The 21,004-nt window shown below is 35.3% G+C and overlaps 1 protein-coding gene across 2 annotated transcripts in view; it reads left to right on the top strand.

Annotated features, from left to right (window-relative positions):
• MICU2 (mitochondrial calcium uptake 2) overlaps positions 1 to 21,004 on the top strand; it is a 151,277-nt gene that overhangs the window by 101,449 nt on the left and 28,824 nt on the right. For both annotated transcript variants that reach the window (XM_047722901.1, XM_047722900.1), the window contains one exon: positions 15,197 to 15,262. In XM_047722901.1, coding sequence (XP_047578857.1) covers positions 15,197 to 15,262 — 66 coding nt within the window. The remainder of the gene's footprint in view (positions 1 to 15,196; positions 15,263 to 21,004) is intronic.

Below are 21,004 nucleotides of genomic sequence, written 5' to 3'. Positions count from 1 at the left end.
AGAGGCAGGGTTGGGGGGAATGGGAATGGGAGGAAGGTGGTCAAAAGATACGAACTTCCAGTGAGAAGATAAATAAGTACTAGGAGTGTAATGTGCAACATGACAACCATAGTTAACACTGTTGTGTGATGCATAGGAAAGTCATTAAAAGAGTAGCTCCTGGGATTCTCATAACAAGGAGGAAACATTTTTCCTTTTTTTGCTTTTCCTTTTTATTGCATGTGTATGAGATGATAGATATTATCTAAACTTACTGCATAATCATTTCTTAATAAGTCAAACCATCATGCTTGTACATCTTATGTCAGGTATATCCCAATGCAGCTGGATAAAGCTAGGACTTATGGACTATTAACATACTAGAAAGATTAATGATCAAAGTCTATAAAGTCATAAAATAACAAATTTTCCAACACAAACTAAAGAAGACATCTTGCTGAAACCTGTCATGACAGAAGTTAGAATTTATAGGAGTAACATTAATATGTACTTAGTTGGCAGTATCAGACAATGAAATGTTTCATATAAATGATTTTTTAAATTGAGGCTTACCTTTTTAACATGATTAAATTTTTAACACTTGTAACTTTTTTGATAAGCCCTTCAAGAATATATATATTTCCATCTTTTCAAAGTAGTTAATAATGTGCATAATTTATTCTCTTTTTTTGACAGCTCAGGATTATCATTATGAAGGTCAGTTTCATAGTGATGGGCTAGTTAGATTTTTAGAGTCTATTAAGGGCATGAGTTACTTAGCCTTACACTGAATGGCCTTAGACTTTCATGCTTTTAATTTTATTTCTGATTTTTGTCCTCATTGTTAGGATAATAATAGTTCATTATCACTGGTATCAGTAGGAATGAACAGTTGATCTTTCTGTCAGTTCCAGTCATCTAGTTTTTCTTCTAGTCTCCAGTGCACTGGGAAAACAGGCAACAAAGTTTGCTAGAATTATGTATAAAGTACAGAATCTATACTTGCGCTGTCCAGTAATGTAGCCAGTAGCTACATGTGGTTACCGAGCCCCTGAAATATGGTTTGTGTCTAAGAAAGTTGAGTTTCTAAATTTTAATTAATATAAAATTTAAATTTAAAACCTGACATTTACTTCAGATATTGGAAGATTTTCACGTATGTTTGAAACAAGCTGGGTATATGGATCTACTTTTTTTTTAGATTTTTTAATTTATTTATTTGACAGACAGAGATCACAAGTAGGCAGAGAGGCAGGCAGAGAGAGAGGAAGGGAAGCAGGCTCCCTGCTGAGCAGAGAGCCCGATGTGGGGCTCGATCCTAGGACCCTGAGACCATGACCTGAGCCGAAGGCAGAGGCTTAACCCACTGAGCCACCCAGGCGCCCCTGGATCTACTTTTTCAGTTGTAAATTTTACGAAATCTTAACACAGATCAGGTATTTACAGTGAAAATGCTGTGAATGTAAAATGCACACTGGATTTTGAAGAAAAAATTATGTAAAATATCTCAATTTTTATATTGAATATATGATGAAGTAATAATGTTGGGATATTAATTCATGTTCATCTGTTTCTTTTTACTTTTTTAAATGCAGCTACTAGAAAACCTAAAATTACTTCTGTACCTCCATTATATTTCTGTGGGACAGCACTGCTTTCGAATATATAAGACTATAAATTCTGAGAAATCTTCATAAATATTTTATTATATGCCCCTCATGACGACTGTTTCAAGTGCTGAAAAAGATCTTTCTCATGGGTTTGCAACTTAAGAAAGCTGGAGGGTTCCAGAGGTTTGAAGTTGCTTGAAGTATACCTTTAGATACTTGAAGTTTCATTTACTGTTGAGAAAGGTAGTAATCTTACAGGATTCACTTTGTCAAAGTGGTAGAAGTTAAAAGTAACAGAAAGCTATAGAGAAAACTATACTATGTGACTGCTTAAAGAATATTTGGAAGGTTTCATAAATTCAAACATGTTATATGTTAGAGATATGGGTTTGAAAAAATATAAATTATTCATTACCGGAACGCCTGGGTGGCTCAGTGGGTTAAGCCTCTGCCTTTGGCTCGGGTCATGGTCTCAGGGTCCTGGGACCAAGCCCCGCATCGGGCTCTCTGCTCAGCAGGAAGCCTTCTCCCTCTCTTCTCTGCCTGCCTCTCTGCCTACTTGTGATCTCTCTCTGTCAAATAAATAATAAAATCTTTTTTAAAAAGAATTGTTTCATTACAACATCATTGTGAATAAATGTTAGCAAATCTCCTTGTTACAAAGGAACAGTATGGATAATGTTTACAGTTGTAGAAAAATGTAAGGTAATGATCTAGGTAATGAAAGAAGCCTGGAATTCTGCTGAGAAGTTAAAGGTACTTGTGAATAGACCAAAAAAAAGGATTTCTAGATATTATGGCTCTTACTCAGGAACTCAGGTTAAAAAATACTCAAAAAGCAAGCAGGAAAGGAAGTATAAGATAGTCATCATAGGGGCGCCTGGGTGGCTCAGTGGGTTAAGCCTCTGCCTCCAGCTCAGGTCATGATCTCAGGGTTCTGGGATCAAGTCCCAAATCGGGCTCTCTGCTCGGCAGGGAGCCTGCTTCCTCCTCCTCTCTCTCTCTGCCTACTTGTGATCTCTCTCTGTCAAATAAATAAAATCTTTAAAAAAAAAAAAAAAGAAAAGATAGTCATCATAAATTTATCTTTAAATTCTATTTCATTCAGACTAAGGAAAGCAAAAATAAACATATTGCTCTATTTAGCATCAACAGTGATTAAATAACCATTATTAATTATCTCTTGGGGAAACAAACTTTATAAAATATAGACCACTATAAAAACACTGTTGCTGTTCTTGTATGGTTGGAATGTGAACAGAGACCTAAGAGACAGAATCCCCTAATGTGAACTGAACACTGCTGCAGGAGAAAACATCAGGCAGTTAAGGAGATTGTAGCACTTCAGCGCTCCAAAATTCATCTCTGACCACAGTATGAAAGCTGAATTAATAGAAAAGAGATTGGAGGCAGGAAGTTTGTTAAGCTTTAGTGTAGTCCAATTTACAACTGAGTGAAAAGTTGGAAATATAATTGGGACATGCAGTGGAATAGGCTCTGTAGAACCTAGTTTCTGGCTGGATTGGAGAGATTAGGAAAAAGGAGAAATCAAAGATTACTCCTTTTTCCAGCTAGCCTAACTAGGAATAATGATAGTACTAACTGATCTAAGAGAAAATAAGATGACTTCTTATTGAGGATTGGTTATGTTCAAGGTATATGTTACATTATTACATCTTTACAGCAGCCTACAAGGTTGAGTAGTAATATCCCCATTTTAAAGATGAGAAAATTGACACTTAACCAAATCCATTCAGTTCCAAAGCCTTGCTCTTTCCTCAATGTTAGCTTGCCTCATTTGAAGGAGAATGCAAAGGACAACTGGGTTGAAAAATACCTTTACTCTGAGCTTGGAAATCTGACCTTTATAAGCTGTTGGGACACCCTGTAGAGATAGAGAAGTGTGGCAAGCAACTGTCTGGAGATAAGAATATAGCCAGGATTAGGAAGCATCCTGATAGAGGTGATAATTAAGTCATGAGAGTATGTGACCTAAAGGGTAGACTGTAGAGTGAAGAAGGATAAGATCTTGGAAAACAGTTGCATTTAAGAGGTCAAAATGAGACTGAGAAGCCAAAGAATGAAACTGAGAAGCAGCAGAGTACCAGTACCAGAAAGTATGAAGAAAGCCCAGAGAGTGCAGGATAATGGAATCTAGGGAAGAAAAGAGCAACAATGAGGAAGTGTTTAATATCAAACTCTTTAGGATAGCGACAGAGTAGAGAACTCCTTAAATTTTGTAGGTCTTTGGGAACCATTACAGAAGCACTTTGAAAGGAGTAGTAGAGACCAGTTCCACAGAGCAAAAGGCTAAAGAGGAGTAGATAGAAAATGCAAAATCAATGCCAGTAGAAAAAAATTCTTTTGCGATGCTTGATGTTTAAGGAAGGAAATTGATATTAGTTTAAGGTAGAAAACCTGTCTCTCTGCACAAGTAGAACTTGAAATACGAGTGTGATAAGTCACAAGGTACCATTACATCCTACCTAACTGTATCTACCTCAGGTATAAGAAGAGGTTGTATTTAAGATTGTTATTCAAGTTGAGGCTAATAATTATGAAAAGGATATTCTACATGAAGGTAAAATTCTGTTACACAAATTAAACACGTTAGAGTGTGCACAGACCATAATTCCCTCAGACCTGGATGAACTTTGTGCTTCTGTTTCTAGCAGTCACTAGGCATAGGGAACCAAATCTTAGAAGTACTTTATCCACTATATACTTCCCTAGATTTGTAAAGTTGGAGGTAATTTTATGAAGTGGACATAATAGAACCTCTGGCAATATCACTGTCATATTTACCAAACCAAAGTTCTGATTCACTATTCTAATATTTGATGATAATCAAGTCTGAATGACAAAGCCTTTAAAAGAGACACTGAACTTGAAAAAAGGCAATAGAAGGCATGTTGTTTTTCTTTTTGTCTTCTTCAGGTCTCTTCTAACACTGAAACATAGTTTCCTATTGCAAGAGACTAGGCTTATCTCTTTTACTGTATGTACAGTCTGTATTCCTGAAATTGTTGAGCATACCTGCTTTAAAAGTTTTCAGATACTTTTTCTCTAACTTAACATGCTGAATTTATGGAACACTTTCGGAATACTACAATTTTTTCCTTAAATGTTTGGAAAATTTTTAGATGATCAACTCATTAATTAAGAAAACAAGAAAAAGAGCATGTTAGGATATGCTGCTGATTTTTTTTTTTAAGTGTAAGATTATAAAGATCAACATCTTAAGCCAATACAGGGTTCTTTATACTGATCATAGAAATAGAACAGTAAACTGGATAATTCATAGAGCTATTAAATTGATACAATCAATTTAAATTAACAACATAGAGACGATGGGGGTGTAGAAAGACCCTAAACTCACACCAAATCTGTAGCTGCATATGGGTCAAAGCCCTCTGAAAAAGATCTCAAAACTAGTTGAACAGGTCCTCTACACCAAAGGATAAAAAGGTCACCTTGGAACAGGAGAGTTAGAGACATGTTCTTAGAAAAAAAAACCTTACCCCAGCATGGTAACCCACTTAACATCAGTGGAGAGCCCATCCAGACAGAAGGCAGTGAGTAAATGTCAGCCTTAAAAAAAATTAGACCAGATAGGCTTAATGGGTATATATACAGGTATTCCACTCAAAAGAAGCAGAATACACATTCTTCTTAAGTGTGCATGGAATATTCTCCAGGATATTCTCAAATTTAAGAAGATTGAAATCATATCAAACAGCTTTTCAGGCCACTATGGTATGGAATACCACATACCCATACCCACATACCCATACCTACTACTCAGCAGTTCTTCTGAGTATCCCAAGAAAATAAAAACACTATTTCAAAAAGATATGATATGTGTACCCCTCTGTTTGTCTTAGCAGCATAGCTATAGCCAAGATATGGAAGCAAATAAAATATTCATCAGCGGATGAATGAAGAAGTGGTATGTATATGTGATGCAGTGTTACTCAGCCTTGATAAGGCAGTCTTGCCATTTGTGTCAACATGGATGGACCTTTAGGATATGCTTATGCTTAATGAAATAAGTCAGTCAGAGAAAGACAAATACCGTATGATTTTACTTATATGTGGAATCTAAAAAATAAAACACAATCAAACAAAACAAATCACCTGGATGTAGAGAACAGATCGGTGGTTGCCAAAGGAGAGTGGTTGGGAAAGATGAGTAAAATGGGAGAAGGAGATTAAGAGGTACAAATTTTCAGACATGAAAAAAGAAGTCATGGGGATATAATATATAGCATGGTGACTATAGTCAGTAACATTGTATTTGCATATTATGTAACCTTATGGTGATGGGAAAACTAGATTTATTTTGGTGATATTTCATTATATATAAAAATACCAGATTATTATGTTGTATACCAGTAATTAATATGCCATATGTCAATTATACCTCAATTCATTTTTTTTTTCATCATGATAAGTGTACTTTTTAATCCCCATCACCTGTTCCCCCAAGCTCCCACCCATCTCCCCTCTAGTAACCATCAGTGTATTCTCTATGTGTTAAGAAACTGTTTCTTGGTTTGTCTCTTTTTTTTTCCCTTTGCTCATTTGTTTTGTTTTCTTTCTTAAATTCCACATATGAGTAAGATCATATGTGACCTCAATTTTAAAAACTACAGCATAGAGTAAAAGCACATTTACATTAATTAATTGAATAACTGTTTCATTTCTGTGGTCATTATTTAGGAAACCTAAGTATGTAACATCTTGTATTTGAAATTTTACTGAACAAATCTAGCAGTTCTTCTCAGATTAGAAGAACATATTTAAAGGGCATGGATTTTTTGTTTTGTATTGTAGATTATCTGAATGTTTCTCTGGTAAATTTTATTTATTGCTGTTCCTACCGTAAGTGCTAATGCATGAGAGTAGATAATGAAAATTAATTCCCAAAACATAGATATAACAAATTGATTTGAACAGCAAATGCAAAAGTAATGATGAAATATGTTAATATAAAGTCTTTTAGAAATGTCCTAAAATATAAATTGCCTCTGTTTATTTTCTTGTTATGCAGTACATTCATGTTTTATTAATATCAAGATCTCGAAACTGTTGAAGTAATTGCTTCTCTATCGCAAGAACAAGTAATATAGCAACTATCTATATAAGCTGTTTTCTGTCAGATAATAATAAACAATACAGCAGTGATCAAAGCCAGCAAAAGTTAATACATTTAATCTTTACCTTGATAGATGGCACATCTGCTTCTTTGGGCTAAGTGCCAGGGTTTTAGTGCACTTTCTTTAAACAATACCTTAATGACATGTCTGTTTACTAGTGTAAATTTCTCCATAGGTGGTCCTTTTATTTCACATCAATTTCATACTGGCAGGAAGGATTGTGCTCTTAATATAGTTGTGGTATAATTTTATCATGCCAAATATATGTGCTAGTGTTATTATTAAATAAGTAAATAATAAAAGCCTTCAGTAGAATTTATTCTTCTTGATTTGGGGACAGTGTTCTTGTTTCAGAATTTAAGCTAACATTATTCTGAAAGCAAAAATAAGTTAAGTCAATCATACATACATTTCTTCATTTTCAGCCTGTGATTGAAAATATGGATCAATATAAATTTAAATAGTCAACTTGGCAGTACTTTTTCAATCACAAAATTTGTATTTAGTGAATGTGTCCTCCTCCTCCTTTTACCATTTATGTATTATGACCACTTTACTTTCTGTTTCTCTCAAAGCACCCCTTTTTCTTCCACAGACTTTGCTCTTCCCTCTGCCTGGAATGTCCTTTCCCCATTCCTTTGGTAGCTTTTATCATTCACATCTCAGCCTAAATGACATATTCTCACTATGAACTATACAGAATAAACCTATGTAACATTAACCCATACCTAGCAATCTTAGAATCCTATTACCCTAACTTTTATTTTATCTTGGTCTAGTTATATACTTGACATTATTTGAAATTCTCTTATTTGTTCAGTGTTTGTTATCTCTAGCCCATTAAAATGTTAAGTTTCATGACAGTAAGGATATTATCGGTCCTTAACTGCTGTATTCCCAACACTTAGAACAGCACTTTCATTACGTGATAGGCACTTAACTATCTTGCTATCATGAATCAGTATCATGTACAGCCATTTTAAAACCAGAGAGTCTTAAATCCAGAGAGTCCTTTTGGCATAAGAGAATGCAGTTGACCCTTGAACAACATGGGTTTGATCTGCACAGGTCCACTTAGACGCAGATTTTTTTTTTAATAGTACAGTACTGTAAATGTATTTTCTCTTTCCTTATGATTTTCTTAATAAATTTTCCTTTCTCTAGCTTACTTAAAGAATACAGTATATAAGACACTCAGTATACAAAATATGTTATCAGTAATGCTTTCAGTCAGCAACAGGCTATTAGTGATTAAGTTTTAGAGGACTCAGAAGTTATGCATGGATTTTCAACTGCACAGGTTCGAAATCCAACCCCTGTGTTTTTCAGGGGTCAGCTGTGCTAGTATAAAATGCATATGCTCTTTCAAATGAAGGTTTTACTATAGAACTAAATGTATAGCACTATAATCTTCAGAGTACATTAAGACCTGCTATAATCTTCTCCCTGAGTACAGACCAAAATGTTTTAGGTAAAACTCTAAGATGACAAGGGTTTGTGTTTTGTTTTGTTTTGTTTTCATTCTTATTTTAAAATAGAGCATAGTTGACACAATGTTACATTAGTTTTAGGTGTACAGCATAGTGCTTCAACAGCTCTGTGTTATGCTATGCTCACTATAAGTATAAATACCATCTGTCACCATGCAGTGCTATTATGGTACCATTAACTGTATTCCCTATGCTTTTATTTTTGTGACTTATTCATTCCATAACTGGAAGCCTGTATCTCTCATTTGACTTCACCCATTTTGCCCACCTCCCCCTCCACTAACCTCGTCTCTGAAAACCATCAGTTTGTTCTATGTACAGGTCTGATTCTGCTTTTTGTTTGTTTATTCGTTTTTTGGGTTCTACATATAAGAAAAATCGTATGGTATTTGTCTTTCTCTGACTTATTTCACTTAGCCATATCTCTAGGTCCATCCATGTTGTCACAAATGGCAAAATCTCACCCTTTTTTTGGCTATGGACACTTAGGTTGCTTCTGTGTCTTAGCTATTGTAAATAATGCTGCAGTAAACATTGAGGTCCATATGTCTTTTCATATTTGTGTTTTTGTTTTCTTTGAGTGAATACCCAGTGATGGAATTATTGGATTATGTGTTATTTTTATCTTTAATTTTTTGAGGTACCTCCATACCATTTTACACAGTGGCTGTACCAATTTATATTTCTACCAACAGTGCACAAGGGTTCCTTTTTCCCTGCATTCTTGCCAACACTTGGTATTTCTTAACATGGCAAGCTTTATCTCACACCATACTCACTTGGATAGTACTTTAGGACAGAGCCTTGTTCATCTAAATCCCACACCATATTAGAATAAGCCAATGTTGGGCACCTGGGTGGCTCAGTGGGTTAAGCCGCTGCCTTCGGCTCAGGTCATGATCTCAGGGTCCTGGGATCGAGGCCCGCATCGGGCTCTCTGCTCAGCAGGGAGCCTGCTTCTCTCTCTCTCTCTCTCTCTGCCTGCCTCTCCGTCTACTTGTGATCTCTCTCTGTTGAATAAATAAATAAAATCTTAAAAAAAAATAATAATAAGCCAATGTTGTAAAAAGTCTCCTAAAAAATTCTAATTTCAGTGAAATAATCTTAATTGCTTTGGTTTATTTGTAATTATTTAATGACTATGAAGATTGTAACAACTATATTAAATGTCATAATAAAAGAAATATGTTTTTTAAAATTTTGTACAAAAAGTTACCATCACTATGCATAACATCTATTTGTATTTTTAAACTGTTATCTGTATGATAAATTATAAATAACTTTCAGTACTGAATCCAATCTGAGTACTTTAAAGAGGGTACAAATTACCAGTGTTAGAAATAAAAAGGAAATATCACCACAGATTCTGCAAATATCAGGAGGATTAAAATGGAATATTGTGAACAACTTATTCATATGTAACTGTAAATTTGATAGCTCAAAAAAAAAAAAAAAACTTAGCAAAACTAACAAAAGAGAGAAATCTGAATAGCCCTTTATCAAAGAAATTGTTAATTTGTTATCAAAAACTTTCCCATAAAGAAATGTCCAGGCCCAGGGCACCTGGATGGTTCAGTGAGTTAAGCCTCTGCCTTTGGCTCAGGTCATGATCTCAGGGTCCTAGGATTGAGCCCCCCTATCGGGCTCTCTGCTCAGTAGGGAGACTGCTCTCTATCTCTCTCTCTCTGCCTGCCTCTCTGCCTACTTGTGATCTCTCTCTCTCTCTCTCTGTCTAATAAATAAATAAAATCTTTAAAAACAAAAACAAAAAAAAAAAAAAAAAAGAAAGAAAGAAAGAAAAGAAAAATATCCAGGCCCAGATGGTTTTACTGGTGAAATCTATCAAGCATTTAGGAAAGAAGAAATGCCAAATTTTCACAAACTCTTTCAGAAAATACAAGAAAAAGGAACAGATCCCTCTCATAAGAACAGCATATCCCTGATAACTAAAACTTGGCAAAGGTATAACAAGAAAAATAAATTATAGACCAGCTTTCATCATGAACAAAGACACAGAATACCTAATCCGATAGAACAAAACACATTATATATTATATAAAATAATGCATCAAAATCAAGTGAGATTTATGCAGACAATACAAAATTTGTTTAAAGACTGAAAATCAATCAGTGCAGTCCGGTGTATTAACAAAATAAAGGAGTGATCAACATGATCCTATCACTACATGCTTACAAAATACTTAAGAAAATAAGCACTTTATAATAAAACTGAGCAAAGTAGATATTGAAGACAACTTTTTCAATCTGATGAAGGGCGTTTATAAAAAATTTAAAGGTGGCACCATGCTACAGATCAAATATAGAATTCTGTCCCTTTATGATCAGAAACAAGGCATACTGTGTTTTCTTCTCTCTTCTGTTCAACATTTTACTGAAGATTCTAATAATAGCAATACAAGTGGGGGGGCGGGTAAAAAGATTGGAAAGGAAGAAGTAAATCCAACTTTATTCACAGAATAAAAGAAAAGGAAAGCTGCTAGAACCAAAAGCAAATTTAGGAAGTTCTCAATACAGAATGTCAGTATGGAGAAATCAGTTGTATTTCTACATACTAGCAGCAAATAGTTGGAAAATGAAATTAAAATCGGTTCTCCTTTGGATGGTATCAGATAAAGTAGAAATAAATTTAACAAAAGCATTCACCAAAAGCTTCAGACATTGCCAGTAGAAATTCAAAGAAACCTAAATAAATGGAGGAATATGCCATGTTAATGGTAAGAAGATTCAGTAGTGTTAAAATGTCAGTTTTTCCCAAATTGGTCTAAAGATTTAACTTCCCAAGCAAAATCCCAGCAGGCATTTTTAGTAGAAATTAACAAGCTGATTTTAAAGTATATATGTAAAAAAAAAAAAAAAAAAAAAAAAGGACCTAGAACACTCAAATCAGTCTTGAGAAACAGGAGCAAATCTGGATAACTCACACTGCCTGACTTTAAGACTTACTACAAAGCTACAATAATGGTGACACTGTGATATTGATCTAAGGATGGGTAAGTAGATCAGTGGAAGATAATAAAGAATCCATACATGGTTGCTTAATTCTCCATAAAGTCACCAGCTCAGTTCATGGGAAAAGAAAAGTCTTTTCAATAATTAACACTAGAACAATTGGATATGTATATTAAAAAAAAAATTAGTTATAACCCCTGCCTCAGACCATATATAGACATACCTTGGAGGTACCACAAATTTAGTTCCAGACCACCACAATAAAGCAAGTCAAATGAATTTTTTTGTTTCCTAGTGCATTTAATCTGTTAAGTGCAATATCATTATGTCTGAAAAGACGAATGCACATACTTTAATTAAAAAATACTTTATTGCTAAAAAGTGCTAACCATCAGCTGAGCTTTTAGTGAGTGGTAATCTTTTTTTCTACTGAAGGGTCTTGTATCCATATTTATGGCTGCTGATTGAACAGGGTTGTGGTTACTGGAAGTTGGGCAATTTCTTAAGACAGTGGAGTTTGCCTCATTGATTGACCCTGTCACAAATGATTTCTCTCTAGCATATGATGCTGTTACTTCTTTGAAAATTGGAGTCAATCTTCTCAAACCCTGCTGACTACTTTATCAGCTAAGTTTATATAATATTCTAAATCTTTTGTTGTCATTTCAACAATCTTCTCCAGGAGTGGATTCCATTTCAAGAAACCACTTTCTGTGCTCTTTCATAAGAATTCTTAATCCATTAAAGTGTTATCATGAGATGGCAGCAGTTCAAATATAAAAATAATGAAAAAGCTTGAAATATTATGAGAATTACCAAAATGTGACATAGAGACACAAAGTGAACAAGAGTTGTTGGGAAAATAGCTCCAAGAGCCTTACTCAATACAGGGTTGACACAAATCTTCAATTTTAAAAAAATGCAATATCTACAGGGGCACCTGGGTGGCTCAGTGGGTTAAAGCCTCTGCCTTTGGTTCAGGTCATGATCCTATGGCTCTGGGATTGAGCCCTGCATCGGGCTCTCTGCTCAGCGGAAAGCCTGCTTCCCCCTCTCTCTCTGCCTGCCTGTCTGCCTACTTGTGATCTCTGCCTGTCAGATAAATAAATAAATAAATCTTTAAAAAAAATTAAAAATGCAATATCTACAAAGTGCAATAAAGCAAGGTGTGTCTGTATAAAAATGTATTTGAGATAGATTATAGATCTAAACATAAAACTAAACCCATTAAGCTTCTGGGAAAAAAAACGAGAGAATATACTCAGGATCTAGGATATTCAGAGTTTCTTAGGGCACTAAACAATAACCACAAAAGAAAAAAATTAAGTTAGTCTTCATCCAAATCAAAAACTTTTATTCATTCAGAGACCCATTAAGAAAATGAATAGGCAGACTACAGGATGGGAGGAAATATTTTCAAGCAGATATCTGACAAAGAACTTGTATCCAGAATAGATAAAGAACTCAACAACTTAATAATTTAAAGTTAAGAAGAATTTAATTCTTCCCTTTCAAGGAATTCATCTGAGTGAAATATTAAAATATGTCCACTAAAAAACAAAAGAATTGTGCAAGAAAGCTTATGGCAGAAATTTGCTATACAACATAGTGCATATAGTTAAGAGTACGGTGTTGTACACTTAAAAACTTAAGAAGGTACATCACATGCTAAGTGTTCTTATACCAAAGGAAAAAAGAAACACACAAATCTTTTGGTAGTGATAGATATGTTTATAACTTGATGTATCTCAGATGTATGCATATGTCCAAATCCAGATGTATGCATGTGTCCAAGTTTTTTGTATATTAAGTATACCTTAGTAAAGCTAGAAAAAGAAAATTTATGGTAGCTTGATTCACACTAATCACTAATTCACACTAATCAAAAACCAGAGACAGTGCAAACATCTGTCAACAAGTGAATGGATAAATAGTGATATATTTATACAGTGGGATACAGCTCAACAATAAATAAAAACACACACTACTTATGTACAAACATGAATGAATCTCAAAACCATTATGCAGAGTAGAAGGTGACAGCACAAAAGAATACATACCATTTGATGCAATTTATTTGAATTTCTAAACTAAGTGAACTCATTAAGATGGGAGAAAAAACTCAAACTCTGATATTTTCTTTGTGGGAATGCAGAGAGGAAGGACTGACTGGGAAGTAACACAAAGAACTTTCTGAGAAATCAGAAATGTTCTATTCCAGGATAGGAGGATGGGTTACTCAGGTATATCCATTTGTCAAAATTGTGTGGCTATGATTTGTACATTTAGTGTATATAAAGTTTTCCTCAAAAGCTATAAATGAGGGGTGCCTGAGTGGCTCAGTTGTTAAGCATCTGCCTTCCGCTCAGGTTATGGTCCCTGTGTCTGGGATTGGGGCCTGCGTCAGGCTCCCTGCTGAGCCAGGAGCCTGCTTCTACCTCTCCCACCTCCCTGCATGTGTTCCCTCTTTGTCCCTCTCTCTCTGTCAAATAAATAAATAAAATGGTTGTTTTTTTTTTTAAAGTGCTGTAAATGATAACAATTGAAAAGGAACCTGGGAATAGGTAGAAGGATAAATAAACCAAGAATGGCAGAGTACTGATAAATTGAAGCTAAAGAATGCTTGGTTTATTACAAAATTCTCTTTACTTCGCTATGTTTAAAATTTTCCATTGTAAAAATTTTTAAAGGAGACACAGTAAGCAAAGGGAGAAAGGTATTGAGTTCAGCATTATATATTTGACTATCAACTTAAAAAATAAGGATAAGACAAATGTAAAACTTTTCAACACTTTTTCCCTAAAATAATTGTGGGGGAGATGTGGAAAAGTTTGAGGGACTACGAGAACTAGAGATAAACCATTTGTCTAAAACAAACATGATAGAGGCAGCAAAACTTGAGATAATTAATTTGGAATTTAGTTGGAGCAATTTTCAAACTATTAATAAAGAAGTAGCCTAGAAAAAAATGAGTAAAGGTTTGTCTCCTAATTCATTTGAATCCATAGTTTCAGATTTTGTCTACATTTAATTTAAAAAAAAATTTTTTTTAATTTGCTTTCCACATGAGGATTGGTACAAATGACTCTGAAAGGTAGGTTTTTAAATGTATTCCGTCTCAGGGTACTATTGGCAATTTTATATATGGCAGAACTGTAGGTTTTTACATTATTTTGATGCTTGGGGCACCTGGATGGCTCAGCTCAGAGTCTGCTTGTGATTCTCTGACTCTCTCTGTGCCCCTCCCCCTGCTCCTGGTCTCTCGAGCTCCTGGTCTCACTCTCTCAAATAAATAAATAAAATATTTTTTAAAAATTATTTTGATGCTTTACAAATGCATAAGGGGAAGAAGACCATTTTTATATGGTATAAGTAGCTTCTGAAGAGCTATATACTTGAGGGGCACGTGGGTGGTTCAGTTGGTTAAGTGACCAACTCTTGATTTCCTCTGAGGTCAGGATCTCACATGATCTCAAGATTATGAGATCGAGCCCCAAGTCAGGCTCCACTCTGGGTGTAGAGCCTGCTTAAAGGGTGTTTGTCTGTCTGTCTCTCTCTCAAAAAAAAAAAAAAAAAAAAAAAGATTCTCCCTCTTCCTCTACCTCCCCCTTTTAAAAAAAAAGGCTATATACTTGAAAATGTGGCTGTAAACTAACAGTGATACAAAAAATTAATTATGAATCAAAGTTCCCTTGAAGAATGACAGTGATCTTGAAGTTTTTATAGAGTAATGTCTTTGGAATATGTATTATGTAAACCAGCTTTCTTAAGAGGAAGAAAATGATTCAAATTTTAAGAATGTAAGTACTCCTTTAATTCTTACATGATTTAAGAAAAAAAAAGTACAATATTAGCTATAATGCAGAATTTAGGTTGCTACTTAACAATTAGTATATATTTTATAATGAAAACTTAGCATCTGTTTCTTAGGCTATTTTGAACAGTCCAGTAGCCACACAGCTGAATTCATGTTTGCTATCTTTTTAAGCTACAGAAGATCATAAGTAAACAAGATGACTTGAAGACAACAACAGCTAATGAAACAGAATGCCAGGTATGTGCAAATAAACGGAGTATTTCCAGACAGAGTATTTCCAGTATTTCCAGTAGTTTCTCTCTTCTGTTTGTCAAATAAATATTCTCACATCATTGGGAAAATTATCAGTAACTTCATTTTTCTAAATATTTTGAATAGATGTGCTACATTCACATGGTCCAAACTTCAAAAGATTCAAAAAGATAATGTGCAGAGGGCAGCATTTTCATCCCAGTCACCCAGTTCTCCCTGGCAGTGAGTGCTTTAAGTGTCCTGTATATTTGCCCAGAGATACCTCATGTGTGTATAAGTGTATCTGTAAAGAAGTAACTAAATACATCCATGTGTACTTTTTTCTACTTTTCTGCAAGAAGTAGCACAGTGCATTGTTTCACACTCTCCCGTTTTTTCCTCAATACGTCTGCATATCTCCTTTTTAACAGTGCCATAGTGCTTTCTTGTATGATGTACTAGTATATGTAACCATTCCCCTCTTTAAAAACAGTATATCCAGTTTTAACGTTTATCCAGTCCCTTGATAATGCAAATAATGCTACTGTTAATAACCCTGTAATGTATCTTTATATATATATGTGAATATGTCTGAGGGATAACTTCCCAGAAATGTGATTGCTAGGTCAAAAGGTATGATATTTCTAAGGTAGTTGATAAATTTTGACAAATTTGCCAAGTATCTCCTATAGAAAATGAAACAATTTTCATTCCCACCACTAATGTATATCAGTAAATTTTCTGTTGATAATCTCGCAGTCAGCTCTAATTCCACAGCATGCTTTCCATGAGATTTCCTTAAATTTCCAAATTATTTCATCTTTTTAGAGCATGTCTGCTTCAAATTTTGCAAATTATTAAAATCACAATTCTTTCTTACATTTCATCCCTTTGAGCAATCCTGTGCTGGACTTCCTTTTCCCACATCCGAATACTTGAATGGTATTCCCTATTCCTAGATGTATATATCCTGTGTGTTCCCATCGTACCCTGTATGTCCACCATCATAACACCTCTCACACATTAATATAATTGTCTGTGTCCTCCTCTAAACTGTAAGTATCATTCCTCTCTTTATAGTTGTTTGAAGTTAGGGAGCAGTCCACGAGACCACTTACATTTTTTTTTAATTTCTTTTCATTGTAACAGAATTCATTGTTTATGCACCATACCCAGTGCTCCATGCAATACATGCCCTCCATAATACCCACCACCAGGCTTACCCAACCTCCCACCCCCCGCCCCTTCAAAACCCTCAGATTGTTTTTCAGAGTCCATAGTCTCTCATGGTTCGTCTCCCCCTCCAGTTTTCCTCAACTCCCCCCTCTCTCCATCTCCCCATGTCCTCCATGTTATTTCCTATGCTCCACAAATAAGTGAAACTATATGATAATTGACTCTCTCTGCTTGACTTATTTCACTCAGCATAATCTCCTCCAGTCCCATCCATGTTGATACAAAAGTTGGGTATTCATCCTTTCTGATGGAGGCATAATACTCCATAGTGTGTATGGACCACATCTTCCTTATCCATTTATCTGTTGAAAGGCATCTTGGTTCTTTCCACAGTTTGGCGACTGTGGCCATTGCTGCTGTGAACATTGGGGTACAGATGAGACCACTTACTTTTGATAGCAGTTGCAAGTTCAGGGGACCCCGAGACCACCTTTGGGTTCCATTATTCACTGGAAGGTCTCAAAAAGCTAACTGAAAATTGTTAGTTTCATGGGTAGTTTCTTACAATGAGCAGATACAGATTAAAATCAGCCCGTGGAAGACACACATGAGGCAGAGGTCCAGAAAGTTCCACAAGCAGAGGTTCCAGTTGTCCTCTCCCCACGGGGATCATGGATAGCACTAACTCTCCCTACAAGGTATATAACAGTACACATGGAGGGGTGCCAATTAGGGCCCTAATGTCCATAGATTTTCTTGGGGTCAGCTATATAAATTTGTTTGGATACCCATGTTGCTGACCCCCGTGTCTAGCCATTCTGGAGGTGGTGCTATACCCCATGACCCAAGCCACCACCCTAAGCCTCATGGTTAGTCTGGTATGGCCCAAGGCCCTCAAGCAAACAAGATACTTACCATAGAGATGACATCCCAGCAGCCCAGGACAAAAGCCAGACCTCTATCTGGGTATGGTAAATTCTTTACTGCACGAGTTGTATCTATATAGTCTGGGAAAGCACCAGAGCATGCTCTAAATGTTCAATAAATATTTTTAAATGAATGAACAAGTATTTAATTATATGAATATGACATTTTAATTATTGTTCATTAAGATTGTTTCCAAATCTTTGCTGTTAGAATCATGCCCCAGTAAATAGTTAAACGTGTGAATTTAGGACAGTGTTCTAAAGGTGAGATCGTTGGGCCAAAAGACGTGGATACTTGTAAGACTTTTGATTCATATGGTCAAACTGCCTTCTAGAAAGGTTAAAACAGTTTACAGTCCTACCACCATTGAGTAAACATGCCCCCCTGTGAACAGTGTCTCCAGGATTGGTATCTGTTTTTGTTCTGTTTTTTTTTTAAGTAGTGCCAGTTAGATAGGGGAAAAGGTATCTCAGTTACTCTTTTTCAAGATATTTCTTACAAATTTTCTGTTCTTTGGGAATTTCTTTAGATTTCTCTTCATATTTACTTTTAAGAGTACTTTTAAAAATTTTTTCAAAATTATTGAAATATTTATCAGATTTGGTTTTGTTTATGACATTTTGGTTATAGATATTATTTTTTACGTGGTCATATTTATTTGTCTTTTAATTTTATTCATCTAACTACTTTCATTTTTTTAAATCAAAATTAGTTATAAATACTAACCTGTATTATCCTCTCCTTTAATTATGCTTTTGGACTTTTACATTGAATTTTTTCATTTATCTGAAATTTGTTTCTGAAGGGCATCCCTAGTGACATTACTTTTTTACTGTTATAAATGGACTCTTTTCCCTCAAGGGAAGAATTACTGCACAGGAAATCTATTTGATTTTTATTTTTAGCCTGGCTTCCTAGGAGTCACTGCTGTGTCACACAGTTTTAAGTGTCCAGCCAGAGATTGTACTAAGACCACAGAGATAAGGTGCGTCCTCCCTTCCCCCCTGCCAATGTGTCTGTGTAAGGTTGGAAGTACATTCACATGTAAGCTCTTTTAAGCTGTCAGTGCACACACCTGTGTCAGCTCTTTGTGCCAAGGATGTGTGGGCAGCTGGAGCTGGTGTGGTCTCTGCTAAATGTGGAGCACAACCTAGAGTACAAAGGAGAGCACAGCAAGTCCTTATGGTTGTCTCAGCTCCTCAGACTTTCAAGTACCTGACCATCTGAGTCCATTGCTTGCTCCAAAGAGGACTGCAGTCTCGCTTAAAGGAGCCACCAAGATCACCTGCAGACTCCCTCCATCAGCAACAGGGAAACTGGTTTTGACAGCCTGACACTCTCTGGTAGAACTCCCATAGGGTAAAACTGAAAAGGCGAGAAGGCCATAGACATTTGCTGCCCAAAGTTTAATAGTTAATTTGAAAAATGCTTCTCACTTTATTATGTGCCTTTGGTTGGATTCCATGGTCCTGAATAGTTGTGTTATGACCATTTTGTCCAGCTGTTTGCTTTTTGGGGAAAACCTTTTTTGTCATTCTGTCCTGTGGGAAATCAGAAGGCAGTTATCACATTTTAATTGGCCAATAGGTTTACATTGACTTTTAATAAACATGGTGAGTAAGTTCCAAAAGCAAATATTTTAGGTAAACTAATATAGGTAATAAAGTATAAAAGTTTACCTTTTAAAATAAATGCCATACTATATACCAAAAGCATGAACTACAGTGCATTTTGATGCAGCTTATATTAATGACACTGACCATTTAATAATTAACTAGTTTTTAAGATACATGAAAAATAGATTAATATTTTAAAGATCTAGAGAATAAAATGTGCAGCATAGGGAATATTGTCAGTGGTATTGTAATAGTGTTGTTTGATGACAGGTGGGAGCTAGTTGTGAGCACAGCTCACATACAGAGATGTTGAATCACTGTTGTGCACCTAAAACTAAAGTAACGTTGTGTGTCAACTATGCACAAATAGAAAAGTTCAGAAACAAACAAAAAAATACTTAAAAGAATTAAATAAAGAAAACTATAAACAATAAATTTTAATTGAGGAAATAAGAGAAGATTGAAATAAAGGTAGGCTTTATTCTTAGGTAGGACTAGTGAGCCTTGCGAAGTGACCAATCCACAGTAAATTATGAATTCAGTACAATCTACATCAGAACTCAACACCTGAGTACCTGATTTCAGTTTTGTTTGGTTATATTTTGAGGTTTGGGGGAAGGAGTTGGATGGTTTCTTCTTTGGTGATAGTGTTTGAGAGGTAAGAGGTGTACAGAGACTTGCCAAAATGCTTTTAAACTTCATCTGGGAGAATAAAGATGAGAGAGTAGCCAAGAATAGTCTAGAAAATGCAAGTAATGAGAGGGGTAATGAAATGGTATAGTGAGCAATAGAATACTCAAATAAAATAAACCCAAATACATATGAGCAATAGCATATAATATAGATATCATTTTAAATCAGTAGGAAAAAATTACCAAATTACTTTTCAGTAATCCAGAAAAAAGGGAGTAATCTCCTTACCTCTCATATCCATTTAGTCACTAGGTACTGTCTGTTCTGCCTCTTGAATGTGTCTCAGATTTGTTGTTGTTGTTCTTTTTCCATGACTATCATTTTATCAGACTACCATCACTTCTCATTTCATTTACTGCAGTGGCCTCCTAACTGATCTCTCTGCATCCTCTCCTGTCTTTTCTAATTCATTTTCATATTATAGCCAGGGTGACCTAAAAGCACAAATATGATATAACAATAGCCAAAATGTAGAAGAGGCCAAAATGTCCTTCAGCAGGTGAATGGATAAAGAAGATGTGAACCATATATACAATGGAATATTACTCAGCCATCAGAAAGGATGAATACCCATCATTTTCATCGACATGGATGGAACTGGAGGGGATTACGCTAAGTGGAATAAGTCAAGCAGAGAAAGACAATTACATGATTTCATTCCTATGTGGAATATAAAGAATAGCGTGGGGGGCCACGGGGGAAGGGAGGGAAAACTGAATGGAAAAAAATCAGAGAGGGAGACAAACCATGAGAGAGACCCTGGACTCCGGGAAACACTGAGGGTTACAGAAGGGAGGGAGTGGAGGGAATGGGGTAACTGGGTGATGGGTACTAAGGAGAGCACATTTGGAGATGTGGTGTTACATGCAACTAATGAATCGTCAAAAAAAAAAAACAAAAACAAAAAAAAACCTCAGACTCAGAAAGACCAACTGCCTACATTGATATGCTACTCCATCTCTTAATAGCTGTGTGGCTCCAGGCAAATTAGTATACTTCTCCTTGCATAAAATTAGTGTACTTCTCTTTGCATAAAAAGGTTCTTCGTTATAAAATGAGAATAATGGGGGTGCCTGGCCGGCTCAGTCGGTAATGTGCAACTCTTGATCTGTTGAGATCAACCCCCATATTAGGTGTAGAGATTACTTAAAATGAAATCTTGAAGAAAAGAAAAAATAATAATAGTAATATACCTCAGTAGGTTGTTTTGAGGATCGTATTAGTTAATTTATTCAAATCTCCTAGAACTCTGCTAACACATAAGCAATATATATTTATTTGTTTTATGTTTATTATTATTGCTGTCTACACCCCAGCCATAGAGCACCATGCTCTC

The sequence above is a fragment of the Lutra lutra genome, chromosome 3 (genome assembly GCF_902655055.1).
Source record: "Lutra lutra chromosome 3, mLutLut1.2, whole genome shotgun sequence".
Lineage (NCBI taxonomy): Eukaryota > Metazoa > Chordata > Mammalia > Carnivora > Mustelidae > Lutra > Lutra lutra.
This window is presented reverse-complemented; position numbering and strand designations above follow the sequence as displayed.